Raw genomic sequence first — 20172 nt, forward strand, 5'->3', positions numbered from 1 at the left:
GACAATTAATATTTATGGTGCATTTAATTTTGACTACCGGTAATAATTTTGCAAAAATAAAATTTGCGATAAAAATCTGCAGTAATAATTTTGCAAATAAAAATCTGCTGCATGCTGGTAACAATAATACAAAAGCCAATAGCAAAAGTAATGTGTCCATACAAAACAATTCCAGCTGCAGTTTCTAATTGGTATAAGTTACTGTCCGACAATAGCCAGTAACATTCGCTTGTAGTCACCAGAACAATCTCCTTCAATCATTTTGCCAAGTGTCTTGTGGTACATCTCCAAGAACTTTGCCTTAACCTCCTCCAAATCTTTCTGCAGAGGAAACATGAAGACATTACAACACAAGATATTAGGAATTAGCATGTAGCATCTTTCTACTGTATTGTAGTAAAGCTGGTAAAGGCTTGGTGGAGCCAAAGAATTAGACAGGAAAAAAGTCACAGACACTTCAACTTTCATGCATTCTGCGTGACATACACATTTGGTTGCTAACTCACACATGGCTTTCCATTTCACACATTGCAAATAAGTCCAAACTACGGTACCATTAGGTTCTCTAACTACAAAGGCTAGAACTTTCTTTCAACAATCCAAGCACTTAGCTACCACACAGAGGTCTGGGAGTTGGTTTCAATGATTTTGGACCTGGAACACTGTATCTGGGCATGTATACTTGTTCATTTTAGTATGCACCAAGTGGTAGTGAGAGCACATGATCAACATATGATTTGGAATCTTTACCAACAGTGAAATCATGAGGTGAAGCTAAGCTATTCAGACTTTAGTGCAACTCAAGCACTAATGATGCTTAAGTCATTAGCACTCCAGGTACACTATTTGAACAGACCCACAACAGTGGTGGATCTAGGGGGGGGCACAGGGGGTACATGACCCCCCCCCCCCCCCCCCTCATCCCTTTCAAAAAAAAATTGCATACAAGATTGAGATACACTAATAGAGTAGTCAATCACTCTAATAAAGCAAGTCACAGTGTTCATGAGGCAGTGTAGCTTAACTATGAAGCTATGAATAAGGATCTTGATAGTATATACATTTAGTAAAGGACAGCCATTATTTTGTGACTTTTTTTTTTTTTTTTTTTGCTCTTCAACTTTTCAGCAAAGTGCACCCCCCTTTCCAAATTCTGGATCCACCCACTTGTACATGGTCTATAACTGTGTCCATTCATGTAGTTGTAATACAGGTGAAAAGCCTTTACCTCACTACGAGATACGACGACCCTGATTAGAGTGTTGTCATCTGTACCAAGTCCCTTCATACTCTTGTACAGCTTCTCAGCAAAGTACATCGGACGACTGTGTACACACCTCACTACAATAAACATGTTATGTAACGACCAGAATAATTACTTGCCATTGAATACAATCTTACCAACAGCTTGCATGCCATCACGAAGATTACCAGACATCTCTTTCTGGATGGCAGAGTACACATCTCGTTTGGCGATCTGGTGATACAAGATAGTATCATGTGATGGTCACATGTGTTGTTACCTTGGTATATATGTCAAAGGTGCGTTGTAGCTGAGCATAACTTCGTGTCACTAAGATCTTATTGAACATTGACTCATCGGTACCCCATCTCTTTTCTCCAGCCTGTGGTAAAAAAATTAAGGGGTCTTCACCATACACAGTACATGTGCACACATACACACGCTACACATAAAAAAGCAAAACTGTTTGTTAGCTGCTATATACACACACAGGTACAGTTGACTGGGTCTCTTGCACACTACTCGACAGGCAGAATATTAAATTAACCCAACAGGAGGCTGTATTATGCCAACCAGGTGAAGATTAGAGAAGTACCACCTGAACCTCACCCTTATGTGAGACATGGTAGGTTGGCATTTGCTTCCCCATTGCCAGGTCCCCAGCTTGGTAGAGCTAATTTTGTAAGCTTCTCGCTCAAGGAAGCAACAAAAATAGCAACTTTGTATCACTGAGCATTGTATCTGGAACCATTTACCACTTGGTTGTGCTACTGCTACTACACACACACACACACACACAACACACACACACACACACACACACACAAACACACACACACACAAACACACACACACACATACATCATATAACTCTTGAGCTTCCTTAGCTGCCAGTCCCTCATCCACACCAGACTCTTCTCTCTGGCCCTGTGAAACACAACACATCACGGTAACCATTAGCAACAACAACTCACCTGTAGAAGGGACACCAACAACTTCTTAAAGTGACCACTAGTCTCACTCTCAATATCTTTCTCAAGGTCTCTACTGAACTCTGTAAAGACAAACAACAGTGTTACTGTTTAATACTACAAGCACACAGAAAATTTGGAATTTTCAACTAAAGTAGGGACCATAGCACATTGATAAAAAGTACTGAAACAAGCTGGAGAAGTGCACGATATTAAATCACAGTAAAACAATAAGAAGTGTCATATCCCTACTGTGCTCAAGATACTATAATGGAAATGCACAGTAGGGATATAACACTTCTTATTGTTTTACTGTGATTTAATATCATGCACTACTCCAGCTTGTTTCAGAACTTTTTATCGATGTGCTATGGTCCCTACTCTAGTTGAAAATTCCAAATTTTTCTGTGTGCTTGTTTGTTAACTTTTTAAACCAGGCATGCGCCTGGTTTATTGAAATTGTTTCCATAAAAGTGTGTGTGTGTACCTATCTACCTATCTATGTTTGTCCGTATGCACCCATGTGAGCAAACTCGTTTAATAATGGTAAAAGCAGCTTTTACGTAAGAAGTAAAAGTGAAATGAAGCCTGTATTAACCTTCTGCATAGGTGAACTTTGCTCTGAGGTGGTTTCTTTTCGGTGGACTGAAATACGGGTGTGGCGACTTTCCTCAGACTACCTTCCCCTTGAGGTTTTCAGGCGTTTAGCAACTGAAAAACAATGATGCAGGCCTCGTACACTACCAGGAATAGCCTATCGCTTCAAGTTGAAAGGGGGCATATCCCTTACGTACACGAACGAAAATGAAGAGCAGCTTTGAGGCTTTGTCGAGAGAATTTGTGGGAAAAAACTCAGTTTAGAAGATACTTCTGTGCGTAATATGTTGGTAAAAGCGGTTTGTTTACCAAACGCTTCCTTAGCAGTGCATAGCAACGTAATTGAACGAATTACAAATATTTCATGAATTACAAAATACAAGAATTAGCTAATAATGTTATTGCACAACCCAAAATTACCCTATTGTAAAGTAGTAATACATAGTTGGTCAATTCATAGTAGCATAGATGAGTTAGCTAGCTGCATGGCACCTGGTTTTTAGAAGTAGCACAACATCAACTTGTTTTATAAATAATTATTATGACTGGTGAACCCACACATACCGCATCTGAAATGGTGCTGCGTGCCCAAACTATCGTGTGAAAGTGAAGTATTTATTATGCTTCATTGTCAGCTATGTTCAACCTGTTACGCAGCATTTCGAATAGGAACTGTTCGAAAAGCACCTCTGCAATCCACGCATACTGAATGGTGCCTTGTACCCCAGTTATATCAATTATCGTCTGAAAAGCGAAGCATCCATTACTCTTCGTTGTCGGCTATGTGCAACCCGTTACACAGCAGTATGAATCAAGAACTGTTTGAAAAGCACCTCTGATATCAAATAGCCACTATGACAATACGGACAATTTCCATTACAAAGGGAAGCCACCATGTGCTATTACCAAATCAACACTATTCGCTGTCAGCAAAGATGAATGGGACACAAAGGAGGACACTGGTAAGTCTATGAAGAATGCATTGTACGTACTGCGGTATGCCAAAAGGCACCTGTTGGGCAGAAGCGACATCAAACAGTGAAAGAATCAAGCCTTAGCCGTTATCAAGAATCAGTCAGTCACTAGAAAATTCCGTTAAATAATTTATTTATAAAATTCCATAGCAACTTGTTGAAAGTGTTTTGGGTTGATCTGAAAGCTTAGTTTTACCTAACCAATACTGCTTCATCATCGTCAGAGGAAATTGAGACTGTTTTTTTGGGTGATATTATTTCGTGGGCCACGCCTACTCCTTTGTGGCCCCTACTATACAGTAACTATCTTACTGTATGACATTCCCATGAGATCTATCTCCAATGCATGGATACACATGTACATGTTACCAATTTAACAATGAATAGTTAAAATTCACTAGATCATGAAGTAATACAAATATCCTGTCAATGGCACTTCAAGACTACGACATCATTGCTACGTATCCATTTACAAGTGCACATTAGAGCTTGTTATATTAATCCGAAGCTTGAAAACAGAATTACTGGGACATTAGGAGAGTGAGATGGTTTCTGTCCTGAACTGGGGCAGTAGAGTGTAACCCTTTTACCATACCACACGTTAAACTCTTTCCTATTAAATTCTTTTGTGATTCATACAGTAAAAACGTAATCAAAGATGCATCAATGACTATTTGTTATGTGGCTGCAGTACACCCAGATTTCTATACCACATTTCCTTGGTTAAACGTTGCACCTTCAATTCAAATAGTGGCCGCACTGTGTCCTTAAAGATAGAGCACAAACGCCAACCTTGAATAAATGCAGCAGCTATTATTTAAATTGCAGTCCTCATTTTTTTCTAAGGAGTTACTACACTTAAAGAGCTGCTTATGTTATAAACACTGCCCTCAAATAGTATCCAGCCTTGAATAGTAGCCACCAGATGTCACAGTAGGGTTGTGCGACGTAAATACAAGTAAATATGGTAACTGTTTACCAGTTTACTAGATTCTTAAAACTTGCTTACTCACTACTCAGCTAGTTACTATATTTAGGCAGCTAGTTACTATATTTAGGCAGCTAGTTACTATATTTAGTCATAACATCAACAAGACTGTAGACACACTAGTACAGTAGCAATAACATGAACACTACATGTTTACAAGAATGACTCCAACCACTAAACAAGACATAGGAGGAACAAAACACAAATTGTGGCCAAAAAAATAAACAACAACCCTTACACCTGGTGCTATATTGGTTGCATGCATCAGAGGAGGTAACAGCATGTGTCTGGTAAGAAATAAGCATGACAAGTGTACCATACCTTCCTTGTATGCCTTTCTTAGTTCATGTATCTCCTGTATGGAGTGGTACACAATGTGTTTACATGTACTTAAAGAGGCCACTCACAGTGTTAGTTCTTGTACACAGCACTTCAATGAGAACAGCCTCATCAGTACCAGCTCCCTATAAGGGGAATACCCTATTATTAATGGTATGACATATCATATAATAGTGTATGTACAGCGTATGCACACAAAATTTTGGTTAGATCAAAACAATGCATTGCTGGTAGAATGAGATACTTAAAGAAATTGACACGATTGATGAGTACAGATCTTTTTATTAAGTGTAACCAAATTCAGATGGCAGCTAGAACACTTCTCATATATTTGGAATAAAAAGGTAAACTATATTTATACACTGGCCTGACTAGGTGGCTCTTAATTATAAGCTCCACATAAAGCAATCAGTTAAATGCAAAAGCTGATTTTTATTTGATCAGCATGCACACACATACACACACACATACACACAGGGACCACACACATGCGTGCAGTACACACACGCACCACACACATATCGACGCACGCATGTATGCACGCAACACAAACACCTTCATTGCTTTACGTAGACTCTTAGCATCAAAGAGTTCACAAGGTTCCATCATAGCTAATGTCACTTCCTCAAGATTACCTCCAAGTTCTGATTTGAGGTCCTTCACCAAATCCTACACAAGCAAACTAGCTATACACATGATATAACAAGAAGAACAAGTGATGATTCATCTTTATTGTAGTGAAACCAGCCATAAAAATGAAGTGTGTATTTTACATCCTTTACACATGTTCACTTAAACCAGGTTGAACCCACATTGAGCCCAGTTAACACATTCATATGAGCTGGTTGAACCTCAAAGTCATAAAATATCACAAGCAAGTTCAACCCTACAGTAGGGTTCAGGGTTCAACCCATCAGTCTGCAAAGCAAAAGAGTTGTGGTTTTATGGACAATACATAAAGTATTTAGAACTCGTCATCTGATGATTGCTTGTGAACTCGGTACATATGTGGACTATTATCCCTTGAAATTGGGCTACTTGACCTGTCACTTTTGAGTGAGTACCCATGTGAAAACAGTGAAAACAGTGAAAACAGGTCTAGAGGTGACTAAGTGAGGTTTTACTTATAATGTTATCGGCTACTGCATGCAGCCTATCCATGCTGTGCCTCCCAGTTGTTTAATGATACTATTACTAGCTCTTTACACCGATAGCTAACATGTGTGTTCACGAGGTCATATAATATATGACTCTTACACACAATGTCATGATCACACTTTGGTGTCATATGACCTAACATATTCAGCTCACAATAGGCAGGAAAAAAGTCAGCAAGGTGATGAATTTATAGGGTACACACATGGATTGATCTACATGCATTAGGTCAAATACTGGAAAAGGCTTTTAAGTCACAGGTCACATGATGTCTCAGCCAGTCAAGACATTGCCTACAGTGCATGCCAACATGACACCCCCTCTGTATCACATACGTACTAAAGTTCACAGCACAGAAAACGTCTCTTGCAACTCTATACATGTACGACACCCTGTTCACATGTGGTATGTACAAACAGTTTATACCATAGATATTATATTCCCTGTAATATAATATCTATGTTTATGCACACTAAGTTTTCAACTACAACTTACCCTGCCATACATTGACTTGAATTTCAACTTGATCTCTTGTCGTTGTGCACAACTGCGAAAAGCCAGCACGTTAATAATCGCTTTCTCATCCGTGCCTGCAAGTTAAACCTAACTTAGAGAAGGTTATACAATCACGTGATAGAGACCCACCTAGCCCCTTCATGGCCTTGCGCAAAACCTCCGCGTCTTTCTCAGCATTGAAATTACCTGCAGCCTTTACAGTTCCTGAACCCTGCTAAACACCATGAGCATGTACTATGTGAGCTCATTAACTTACTCCGCTAGCCATTGTTTATTATTGTTCACCTCGTTGTTCACTAAACAAATGTTCAGAAGACAGAACTACTACGATTTGTGGCTTTTATACGGGTAACGCCTAATAATTAATATCTGTGGCGCAGTAAATACTTTTTTCTAGCGCTAAAAAAGAGTGATTGCTTTATTAGAGTAGCTATAGTTATTTGAACTTACAAACTCTGTACAAAACCTACACCTGAGAAATGGTTTATAATACATGATTGAGTTACACAAGTCAGTTTCTGATCAGCCAGTTGCTTTTGGGTTCTAAAGTTATGGTTTGACAAGATCGAGCCAGTAGCATTTTCTTGTAGTCACCAGAACAATCATTTTACCAAGTGTCTTGTGGTACATCTCCAAGAACTTCGCTTTGATATCCTCCAAGTCGATCTGTAGAGGAAACATCAATATATATGTCAATATAAAGGTCACTAACATGTAACCACAGATACTAAAAAAAAACAAAAAAAACTGTGACCTGTACCGACATTACAGGATATTGTCATATGAGAATATGTTGTCATGTGTTACCCCGTGCAAAACATGACAACCATTGTTTAATTGTTGAACCATTTATTTGTATTGTACAGACTTATTATGAAGTAAACTGTGTATTGTTACAGTATTGTATTGTATTATTGTATTAATGCTTTACAGTGACCTGCACTGAAGGTCTACAGCAACATGTGCTGCAGCCTTAGGATTACCTAACCTAATTTCAAGGACTTAGACTTATAGCTGAATGGTACAGGTGGAAGCTCTTAGTCAGCTCTCCTGAGGATCTAAAAATAGACTAAACAAACAAACATTACAACTGGGTCATGTGCAGTTATCAACTCTGGTATAATGAGAGTAGCATGGTTCACAGAAAGATATAGCTGTTACTGCTAGCAAAACAAATGTGAGTAACAAAGATATATGCGACAAGGATTCTGCAAGATGACCATCAGGAGCCAAAAAGACATGTCAGATTTTAAGGAAGTTGGAAGTTTGAACAGAATCAGATAATGGTATTACTGATTATAGAGGTATCCAGGTATAGAGAGGTTTCACTGCATGTTGTATGGCATTGTGTATTTTGTATGTGACACACAACAGTGGATATACCGTATAGCCGAGGGGGAAATTTTTCACTGATTTTGCAGTTTTGGGGGTTACCAGCAAAAATTTATCCTTGAAATATTTAGGCCTCCATTTAGTCTAATATATTTTGGAAGCGTTTGCAAATCCACGAAAATTTTAAGTTAGGTAACATCGCTCAACCTTGAAAAATTTGCCCCTCAAAATATTTTGGTTATACAGTAGTAAGATCTGACCCATTTCCTAAACTTGTTTCTTACAAAAACACCAGTGCGTGCAGTCACATGAGTCCATTGTTGTGGTTCTCATTAGATTAACTATTGAGATAGTCTCGTGCCCAGCCGCACTCGCACTAATGTGCAATTAGCGCGAGCCCAGCTGGGCACGAGGTATAGTATGTACGTACAACCAGCTCAAACTCCTTTAATATTTGCATTCATGTATACATAGGAAGAATTCTGCACTTACAACTATACAGCTGCAGTCCTTAACAAACTCTGATGTAAATTCCAATAGAATAAATGTGTTGTACTGTGTCTTGGTGTTGTTGTAATGTGTGTGTGTTGTTTGGTAGTTATGCCTTGCCAGGGTCCTTGTTATTTCAACCTGGTACCCCTGAGTCTGAGCACCCATTATCTCTTGTGTGTTGTCATACTTTTCATGATGCTATCATCATCAACCTCCATAAGGCTACATAAACTTAACGAAACTTAATTATTAGTTTCTCATCCTCCTGGCTGTGTTCAAAATGTCAGTGCAGGAGGGCAGATTTTTATTTTATTTTTTTACTAACTAGATAGCTTAACTAGCTAGCTAAAATGACCCAGAATGCAGTTTTCTTAGACTGCTTTAGCAAGGTACCAACTTTTAAAGGTGCTGAATGGCTGCACTCAGCCACTAGTGGTGCAAAAAACCTAAGAAAAATGGCAACGCAGGTGGGGATGAAAAACTAATAATTAGCTAAGTTTATGTGGCTTAATGAGGACAAAATAATATTTTATTCTGTATACCACTGAAAGACGTAAAATTCCATATTACAGAAATTTGTGCCACCTGACATGCATGTTTGTAGCTACATGCATTACACACACGGACAAAACCAACTACCAATGAAATATTACAGCAGCTAGATAGCTATCAGTGAAAGAGAAAATAATCTGTGGCTTGCATAATGGGACAGATAATGTACTAGCAGTGGTGTCAAATGATATGGTAACATTGAAATAGTTAGTAAAGTCAGTGGAGCATAAATGTCACTAAACCTCAGCAGCATAAGACAGATGGAATACTTTGCAAACCATTTACTTGGGGAATATAACACAGGCTTCACAGTGAAGTGACCTTTCTAACTAAAATCTGAACAACTTGAAAAAAAAAAAAAGGTTATGAGAGAGGTAGCTACTTAAATCACTATGAGACACTATAATCCTGATCAAAATAGTATCATCTGTGCCTACTCCATAGAAAAGTAAAGTAAAAAATTACTAAAACTAGTTGTCACCAAGCGGTAGTGCTATCATAATGTTAGGAGCACACTTTAAGCTTGTACCATACTCACAGGTCAAGTTATCAGTTGTCAAGTACATACAGCCAACTGGAAAAGCTATTAAAAACCCTCTTCATAGATGCTGTCACAATTTTGATTGCTCAAGTAAAAAATCATCAGTTTCTTAATATAGCAACATAAAAAAATTTTGAAGAACATGAAGGAGAAAAAACCATTAAAGTTTTCCCAGTGATCCTGGATTTGTTGGGGTGTCTTTTCCATTTGATACTTCCTAGACATCAGTTCACACAATAGTAGTGATGGTGTTGTCCCAATGGCCATTCATGTAAAAGTTGCTTGTCTTGTTTAGCAGTAAAGTATTGTGAATCTGTTATACTGTTAAACAGATTTATGATTAATAAAACAATTAATTGCCTTTTAATCAATAGAATATTTGTGACGCATTAATTTTTTTGTTTTGTTTTGATTATACCGGTAATAATTTTGCAAAAAGCAATAAAAATATGTTGCAGTAATAATCGTGCAAATAAAAATCTGCTGCTTGCTGGCAACAATAATACAAAAACCAATAGTAAAAAGTAATGTGTCCATACTAAACAAATAGTTACCAGATGCAGTTTCTAATTGGTATAAGTTACTGTCCAACAATAGCCAGTAACATTCGCTTGTAGTCACCCGAACAATCTCCTTCAATCATTTTACCAAGTGTCTTGTGGTACATCTCCAAGAACTTTGCCTTAACCTCCTCTAAATCTTTCTGCAGAGGAAACATAAGACATTACAACACAAGACATTAGGAATTAGCATGCAGCATCTTTTGTAGTAAAGCTGGTAAAAGCTTGGTGGAGCCAAAGAATTAGATAAAATAATAATGTCAATTAAATTTACTGACACTTCAACTCTCATGCATTCTTCATGACACACACACATTTAATTGTTAACTGACTTACCTCACACAAAGTTTTCCATTTTGCACATTGTAAATAAGCTCAGGATAAAATTAGGTAACTACGTACACATGTAAAAGGCTTCATCTATCAGAACTTTACTTTCAACAATCCAGACACTTTTCACACAGACGTCTGGGAGTTTGGTTCAGCGATTTTGGACCTGGAACTCAGTATCTGGGCACATATACTTGTTGTTCTTAGCATGCAACAGGAGCATCAGTAGTGATCAACCAACAGTGAAATCATGAAGTGAAGCTAAGTTATTCAGACTTTAGTGTAATTCTGGCATTAATGAGAATTATATGCTTAAGTTAGTAACACTCCAGGTACACTATTTAAACAGACCCACGAGTGTAAGTACAGTAGTACACGGCCTATACTTGTGTCCTGCATACATGCATTTAAGCTTGGCTGTAAAACCTTTACCTCACTGCGAGACACAACGATCCTGATTAGGGTGTTGTCATCCGTACCAGCTCCCTTCATACTCTTGTACAGCTTCTCAGCAAAGTACATTGGACGACTGTGCACACATCTCACTGCAATAAACATGTTATGTAACGACCAGAATAATTACTTGGCCATTGATAGTGACAGTGGTAATAATGACTTATTTATACCAACTGTGATGCCAAAAGAACAATTGTCATTTAAGACAGTCTGTAGAAATTAAATCTGAACCCAACCTGCAAATAACCACCTTACATACAGCCTCAAGTAACAGCATTACAACATGTCTCTACCACTGATCACATATTGAATTTAAAAACAATCTTACCAACAGCTTGCATGCCGTCACGGAGATCATCAGACATCTCTTTCTGGATGGCAGAGTACACATCTCGTTTGGCGATCTGGCATGTTTGTGATATGAGTTAGTAGCATGTGATGGTCACATGTGCTGTTACCTTGACATATAGGTCAAAGGTGCATTGTAGCTGAGCATAACTTCGTGTCACTAAGATCTTATTGAACATTGACTCATCGGTACCCCATCTATTTTCTCCAGCCTATGGCAAAAGAATAAAGTGATCTTCACCATACACAGTACATGTGTACACGTACATACACTACACATTAACTGTTAACTGCTATATACATAGCACAGTCTCCTGCACACTACTCAACAGAGCTAGTGTAGGCAAACTGACAAATCCTCCTGGGGCAGAATATTACCTAACACAACATGTACTATGCCTCACAGGTGAAGGCTTGGGAAGTAACACCTGAACCTCATCCTAGCCTAGTTTTTGGGTTTCTGACTCCCTGTGCCATTGGCTAACTTCCTGCAGGTCCCTAGAGGGATAATTAAACAATAAATGATTATGTAAGATGTGGAAAGTTGGAATTTGCTTCCCCATGGCCAGTTAATGCCAGGACTCCAGCTTGGTAGAGCTAATTACATAAGTTTCTTGCTCAAGGAAACAACAATGTGGCACTCACTGAGCGTTGCATTTGGAACCACTTGGCTGTGCTACCACACACAGGCACGGTCAACACGATTCACAGTAAAAGGCAAAGCCTTTCAGTTGCTGTACTAGCATGGTCACACCTACCCAGTGAATCAGCACTGGGACACCTGTGTGCTACTCAAGTGCTACGAGTCAGCACAGGCAAATCTTCCTGGGGCAGTACTAGTGACCTGCAGGAGACTGTACCATGTCCCACAGGTGAAGGTGTGGGTACCCAAAGTCCCACCTGGACCTTCACCACTATGTGAGACATGGACAGTTGGCATCAGATCTGGTTGGCATTTGCTTCCCCAGGTACCCATTGATGCTACAGCTGTCTGGGCTGCTTCCCCAATTGACCAGATCCCCATTTAAACAACTGGGTAGACTGGAGCAATGTAAGTAAAGTTTCTTGCTCACCAAGTTGACGTAACCGAGCATCAAACTGGGAACCTTTCGATTACCAGACTGATGCTCTAGCCACTTGGCTATGCTGTGCAAATGCGCACACATGCATATACTATACACACACACACTACACATACATCATACAACTCTTGAGCTTCCTTAGCTGCCAGTGCCTCATCCACACCAGACTCTTCTCTCTGACCCTGTGAAACATAACACATCACAGTAACCATTAGCAACAACAGCTCACCTGTAGAAGGGACACCAACAACCTCTTAAAGTGACCACTAGTCTCACTCTCAATATCATTCTCAAGGTCTCTACTGAACTCTGTAAAGACAAACAACATGATTTCTAATGCATGGGCATACATGTATATAGAAAGAAAGCCCACTACTTTAACAATGTTACTCTTTTTCCAAAGCTGCAATTCACTCAATCATAAAGTACTGTATAGCTGGAAATTTCCGAGGGACAAAACTTTCAAAAATTTCACGAGTAATCATAGCTGCATGAAAATATAATCGAGAAATGTTTCAGGTTTATACTTAATACCAAGAGTTAATAATAAGAGAGGTATACCTTACCAGTTTTCTAGACTTTTGTGAATTTAAAAAAAACATGAAAATCGGATTTTACACAGTTTCGTGAAAGTTTCATCCCTCAAAATTTCCCACTATATGGTAATATACTGTCAATGGTAATTTTCTCAAGACCACGACCACATTAGTGCTTCATTAGTAGATGGCGTTAACAGAGCTACAAAACTATTTAATCTGAGGCCTGAAAACAGAATTACTGAGGCATTAAGAAAGTGAGATAGTTTCTGCGGGGTAACTGAGTGCAACTCTTTCACCCCACTACATGATGAACTCTTTCCTATTAAATTTCTCTTGTGATTCGTGTGACTATTTGCTATGTGGCTGCAGTACACTCAGAGTTCTGTACCTTATTTCCTTCGTTAAAAGCTACAATCACTACAATTGAACAGTAGTCGCACTGTGTCTTTAAAGATAGAGTACAAATGCCGCCACCCTCAAATAGTAGCTACCCTTGAATGGTAGCCACCCTTGAATGGTAGCCACCCTTGAATGGTAGCCACCCTTGAATGGTAGCCACCCTTGAATGGTAGCCACCCTTGAATAGTCGCCACACTGATTTTTGATACTTGGTTGATCAAGTACAACATTTAACCAAGTGAATACGTAACTGTTTACCAGTTTACTAGACTCTTAAAACTTGTTTATTCACTCAGCTAGATAGGCAACTAGTCAGTTACCATATTTAGACACAACATCAATAAGGCTATAAACATACTATTGTAGTACAGCAACAGCAACAGCAACAGCAACAGCAACAGCAACAGCAACAGCAACAGCAACAGCAACATGAACATGACATGTTTACAAGAATCACTCCAACCTCTAAACAAGACAAACGAACCCACAAAACACAAAGTATGGTGAGAAAAGCTTGTCATTGTTCTATTAATTCAACATTGACACCTTTTAAGATCAATACCAAGGATGACTTGCACATCCACAAGATATGCATCCTAGGGTCATTACAACATTCCCAGCATGTAGCATTACTCTCCCATGTTTTGAACTGTTGGTGGCTCACCAGTCGGGAGGCTGAGTGGCATTCATAGGAAAAGTTGATGTTTCAGCCAGCTAATAAACAACAACCCTTACACCTGGTGCTACACTTGCATCATAAGAGTATTAGTAGTACCAATTACTCATTGACACTATGTAATACCTACTTACAAATCATGGCTTTATGCAGATGGATTTACAACCAACCAGGAACAATCACATATTACAACATGTGAACAACCTCCAAGGGTTGATGTGAATACACAAAATAGCGTATAGCCTGTATATTTTGAAGGAGAAAATTTTCGCTGATTTTGAGGTTTGGGGGTTAACAAAAAATTTATTTTTTATCCTTGAAATATGTAGATCTCCATGTACTCTACCCAAATATTTCAAGGGAGAAAATTTTTTGCTTTTTGAGGTTTTGGGGTCAACAGCAAAAATTTTATTCTTGAAAAATTTAGACCTCCATATTTTACACATGGGAATGTTTGCAAATCCTCATTTTTACATTGTTCAACCCCGAAAATATTGTCCCTTGAAATATTAAGGCTATACGGTAATACATTTTGGGATTGCTTGCAAAATTTAAAATAGGTAGCATTGAAAATTTTGCCCCTCAATATTTAGGCTATACGGTAGCACATGTACCATACCTTCCTTGTATGCCTTCCTCAGTGCATGTATTTCCTATATGGAGTGGTACATGAGTAGTGTTTACATGTACTTAAAGAGATGATAGTGCTACTCACAGCATTAGTTCTGGTACACAGCACTTCAATGAGAACAGCCTCATCAGTACCAGCTCCCTATAAGGGGAATTAATGACATGACGTATATAGCATTATGAGATCGGCTGAGCAAAAAACGGCAGTTTTCACACATTCCTCGAATTCCATTTTATTGCATCTCTGTAATCTATAGTAACAAAAGAGTGGACAGCCAAAGTTTCAGTCTTTAATGATGAATGGTCTTGGAGTTGTAGTGCTTGACATTATGAACAGTTGATTTGTACAGCAACAATGTGGGAAATAAACTACAGACACTTACATAATCATTTATAATTCACGATTGAAACAAGCTCTGAAGATGGGACTTGGTTCAATCTGTGCACCATGAACTGTCAAGGTATACGGCTTTCCCTGTATGGATTGACAAAGAAGAAGGTCATTCCAACTAAGAAATGATGATGTGAACGTTGTTTTGACCGCATCGTAAACAAACACCCATAACTCACATATCCTTTGCTGTGCAAACATGAAACAAAGATTTTCTTACTCTCCATAAACAGGCGAATCTAATGGTGTATAAGTTTTATTGATTTGAACTTAATTATAGTGCATATGAACACGATTAAAGTGTGCATAATTTTTTCATATAGCACGCATTATTACCCAGTGTATTTCTATGGTTTAAAAATGGCCATGCTTTACTCAGTGGGTCACATATTTAGACATGTAGCACAAAATGCATTGCTGGTAGAATGAAATACTTAAAGAAATCGACACCGACACGATTGATGAGTATACAGAAATTATTCAGATGGCAGCTAAGGCATTTTGCATATTTTTCAAGTAAACAGTAAACTAAATATTATACAATGACCTGATTATAGCAGAATTAGGTGGTATTTTACTACCTATAGATGCCACGGTAAGCTGCTCAAGTCAAATGTTGATTGTAGCTGATTTTTATCTGTTATTTAGCAAACACACACGCACACACACACACACGTACGTACGCAATACACACATACATGCATGCAAACAACACACAAACACCTTCATTGCTTTACGAAGACTCTTAGCATCAAACAGTTCACAAGGTTCCATCATAGCTAATGTCACTTCCTCGAGGTTATCACCAAGTTCTGATTTGAGGTCCTTCACCAAATCCTACACAAGCAAACTAGCTATACACATGATATAACGATTCATCTTTATTATAGTGAAACCAGCCTGAAAAAAATTGGCCTGAATAATGAGGTACATGTAGCCTGTGTTTGGGACCTGGTTAGTACTACTGTATAGCCTAAATATTTCCAGGGGCAAATTTTTCGAGGTTGAGCTTAATGTTGTTAAAAATAAAAGTTTCGCTGATTTGCAAACACTGATTTGCAATACTTCCAAAATGTATTAGACTACATGGAGGTCTAAATATATCAAAGCTAAAGGTAACCCCCAAAACCATGAAACCAGTAAAAAAATGTCCCCCCTCGAAATATTTAGGCTATACAGTAAAAGGTGGTCTTACTAGAAAGGCAACTGCTAAGTAAGGTTTCACTTTCACTGTAGGGTTAATGCTATTGGCCACTGCATGCAGCCTTATCCATGCAGCATCTACCAGTGTTCAATACAAATAATCGGTTGTTTAATGATGCTATTACTAGCTCTTCATACTGATAGCTTACAGTTGCACTAATCCTGTTGCACATGTGTGTTCACGAGGAGTGACTCTCAAAATGTCATGATCACACTTCTGTGTCATCTGACCTAAATATTTAGCTCACAATTAATAGGAAAAATTCTGTAAGGTGACGACTTCTTAGGGTGCAAACACAGTAACTTCTACATGTATTAGGTCAAATACTGGAAAAGGCTTTAAATCACAACACCTCGGTCAGTCAAGATGTTGACTGCTTGGCCTACAGTGCATGCCTACGTGACACCCATCATTTACATACTATCATTCCACAGCACGAAAAATGTTAGTCTCGCATGGCCAGACCACTTTTTCTCTGTATGGCATTTATCGATTGGAAATTCTAAGTGCCTGCTCCAAAAAAGGGTCTGGAATGGTTAGCATAGGCAACTCGTTTCTAACACCCCCAAACTACTATGGAGGGTGTTAATGAATTCCAACAAGCTTTCACCCACATCTCAGCCCACAAATTCTAAATCAGTTTTTGGCACTTGCCAGTTGATGAGTGGTGCGCCACTCAAAGCGAGGCGTGGATTTGGTGAGAAAAGTGACTGACATAATGCCTAAAGGTAAACATATTTCGTGTTTTAAACCATACCACTTTCTTCTTCATGGTACCTGCCAGTGAAGCAGGCTCTACGGCGTCACAGTCACAGCACAGCTTGAAATCTTGCTGTTGAAAAGGCACAAAACCAAATATTGAATGTTTGTGGGTCAAGATGTGGGCAAAAGCTTGTTGGAATTCATTAACGCCTTCCATAGTGGTTGGGGGTGCTAGAAACGAGTTGCCTATGCTAACCATTCCAGACCCTTTCTCGAAGCAGGCACTTATAATTTCCAATCGATAAGCGCCATGCAGAGAAAAAGTGGTCTGGCCAAGCAAGACTAAGAAAACGTCTCTTGCAGCTCTACTGTTGATTTCAGTTCTGTCTGAGCAGTTCCGTCTGCGTTACAGGTTTTGCATTAAGCTAAAACCTTCTTCAGCTTGGCTGTAATATTACAGTGTCACAGTGACTTCTTGTGAGTGGTTTATCCGTAAAGCTTCTTGTGGCTGGTTCACTTTAAAAACCACCACAGAATAGCTCGCGACACAGACGAAAGTGTTCAAACGGACCTGAAATCAACAGTATTTAGCTTTGTAGATGACACCCTGTACACATTATGGTACATATACAAACACTTTATACCATAGATATTCCTGTAATATAATATCTGTGTTTATGCACACCATAGATACAGTATACCAAAGGGATTGGAAATGGAAGTAACTCATGTGACGTCTCTGTACAAATTCTCAGTGTGACGTAACAAGCTCAAAAAACCATCCGTATTTTGCTTGTACTAGTTAGTCGCCATAGATACTGTGCGTAGTTACGAGCGTGAGAATATTTCTAATGACTTCATTTGTCAATTAGTAGCAATTTGTCAGCTTTAACCTAGCCTTGTACACAATGAACAGGCATGTGTGTATGATCACAAGAGGCTGTTGTTTGTAATAAACAAGCCACCAATATGTCAAGAGGTCAGCAAATTATGTTACGGCCACACCCTCTCATTTTTGTGAACTTTCACAAATTTTCTGTGTTGGGAAGCAGCTTAGCTAGTTTAGTTTCGATAGCAATATCAGGTGTAGTGTAATAGGCAACTTGGATTTATTGTATCAATTGTCATATTGTATAAATTCACTGCTTAGGCCACTCCAATTAAATTCTCTGTTTCCCGTCCACCACCCGTATCTGGTTAATGTCAACTCTAAAATATTCCATTACTCCGTATTCTTTCATTATTTTACGGTTATTCTTGCATAATGTACAGGCTCACCGTGCAACAGTGCTAGCTCATGTGTCAGCAGTGCTATCATAGATCCTTCGGTGCTTTCGAGTCGGCACAAATCCACGTTTATGTTATTGTTGCAACTTAAAAAGAAGAACAAGCCTAAACATGCTTTTATGCAGTTTTTTATGGTTGTGCCAGACAAATAATGGCTTGAAAAGCTTCCAATCTTATAATGGAATAATGGAAATGGACCACCCGCCCACATGCAAATATGCCTGAGTCCAGGACGGGAAACTGAGAATATATTTGGAGTGACCTTACGACTTTAGACTAGTGAACTTTTAGGAGACTCCTGTGTTGGATTGCTCTGAAACCAAAGCTGTTATGGTATGGGGACGAAAGACAGAATGTTCTGATAAGACACAAAAATTTGAAGAAATCATCCAAGCCACATGATTAGACATCCATCAAAGAACAGCAAATGACAGTGTACTGGTGACCGACAAGCAAGAGCTCCAGATGCACTACTAAATTATACGGTTAAGCAATCAGTGTAGTTTCAAAAGGACTGTCATAAACACATAGCTACAATGCACACACACATATTCAGGCTGTAGGACCAGGTGTCCTACAGAGGTCCTTCAGCACTTGTGCTGTAAAGTCTTAATAATAAAAAATAAAAATAAATATTGCACTATACAGTTGAAATATTTTAAAGTGTACGGTTTCTTCATTAGTTACGTAGGTAGTAGGTACAGCGTGAGGGATTGTGAAAAAACCATTGACTTAACACATTCTGTACTGGTAGGGCTACCTTTAGCCAGCTGTGTAGTAAACCACTGAAATAAGTCATAACTGGGACCAATCAATTATATGTTCATCCACTTCATAGTCTGATGGAATATAAGACTTCCATACAGACCTCCTTCAAATCTAATCATATGCACCGGAATTGAACGTACGTGGCCCTCGACGTGGCCTGGTGACCAAGTGTTTGATAATTGTAGACACACTTGCAGTACAGTACGGAAGAGTACATCTAAGTTTCGTTTCTACGACTACAAGGCCACAGGTAGCTGGAAATCAGTCACTAACCAGACATTGATAAATCGCCAGCCTGCAGTGTCCAATGTGTCTCTACTAGTACAAATTCGCTAAAACATGGCTCTTGCAAACTCTTCAAACTTTTGTTACTGTCCTAGGAGACTTAACTCCTTCATCCTGAAGTGACGTTAGCCATAAACAGATAAGCTACGAACACACCTGCTCGCCATTTCATCCTTAGCAACCACATGACTTAAACCAAAACACGCATGTTATCAGGGCAGATGTTACAGCGGATTTCTCTTGCGTTCGAATTTTCCGTAGCCCGTATTGTGCACGTGCCAGGCTTTGAAAGTGAAGACACGTGCACAATACGGAATACGAAGATTCGAACGCAAGAGAAATCCGCTGTATATATAGTGCGCGATTTCCGTACCGTATCTATGTGCACACTATGCATATGGTTTCAACTACAACTTACCCTGCCATACATTGACTTGAATTTCAACTTGATCTCTTGTCGTTGTGCACAACTACGATTAGCCAGCACGTTAATTATCGCTTTTTCATCCGTGCCTGCAAGTTAAACCTAACTTAAAGAAGGTTATACAATCACGTGATAGAGACCCACCTAGCCCCTTCATCGCCTTACGCAAAACCTCTGCGTCTTCCTCAGCATTGAAGTTATCTGCAGCCTTTACAGTTCCTGAATCCTGCTAAACACCATGAGCATGTACTCTGTGACCTCATTAACTTACTCCGCTAGCCATTGCTTATTATTGGTCACAAAGCTTTTAAAAGAACTGCAAGGAGTTTTATACGGGTTACGCCTAATAATTAATGTTTGTGGCGCAGTAAATAATTCGTCTAGCGCTAAA

The 20172-nt window shown here is 38.9% G+C and overlaps 2 protein-coding genes across 2 annotated transcripts; both read right to left on the reverse strand.

Annotated features, from left to right (window-relative positions):
- Window positions 1–22: 22 nt before the first annotated feature.
- Window positions 23–7180, reverse strand: LOC136240201 (annexin A7-like). Its single transcript, XM_066031119.1, has 12 exons — window positions 7040–7180; window positions 6913–6994; window positions 6763–6857; window positions 5668–5781; window positions 5181–5237; window positions 5095–5128; window positions 2218–2297; window positions 2105–2170; window positions 1524–1625; window positions 1402–1477; window positions 1229–1341; window positions 23–321 (listed from the first exon to the last, which is right to left on the reverse strand). Exons 1-12 carry the CDS (start codon window positions 7049–7051, stop codon window positions 199–201), a joined length of 954 nt encoding a protein of 317 aa, XP_065887191.1. The 5' UTR covers window positions 7052–7180; the 3' UTR covers window positions 23–198.
- A 2944-nt stretch (window positions 7181–10124) lies between these two features.
- Window positions 10125–20162, reverse strand: LOC136240202 (annexin A7-like). Its single transcript, XM_066031120.1, has 12 exons — window positions 20053–20162; window positions 19926–20007; window positions 19776–19870; window positions 15835–15948; window positions 14806–14862; window positions 14710–14743; window positions 12706–12785; window positions 12593–12658; window positions 11505–11606; window positions 11375–11450; window positions 11023–11135; window positions 10125–10403 (listed from the first exon to the last, which is right to left on the reverse strand). The coding sequence occupies exons 1-12, from the start codon at window positions 20062–20064 to the stop codon at window positions 10281–10283; spliced, it is 954 nt and encodes a 317-aa protein (XP_065887192.1). The 5' UTR covers window positions 20065–20162; the 3' UTR covers window positions 10125–10280.
- Window positions 20163–20172: the final 10 nt, after the last annotated feature.

The sequence above is a fragment of the Dysidea avara genome, chromosome 12, assembly GCF_963678975.1.
Source record: "Dysidea avara chromosome 12, odDysAvar1.4, whole genome shotgun sequence".
Classification (NCBI taxonomy): domain Eukaryota; kingdom Metazoa; phylum Porifera; class Demospongiae; order Dictyoceratida; family Dysideidae; genus Dysidea; species Dysidea avara.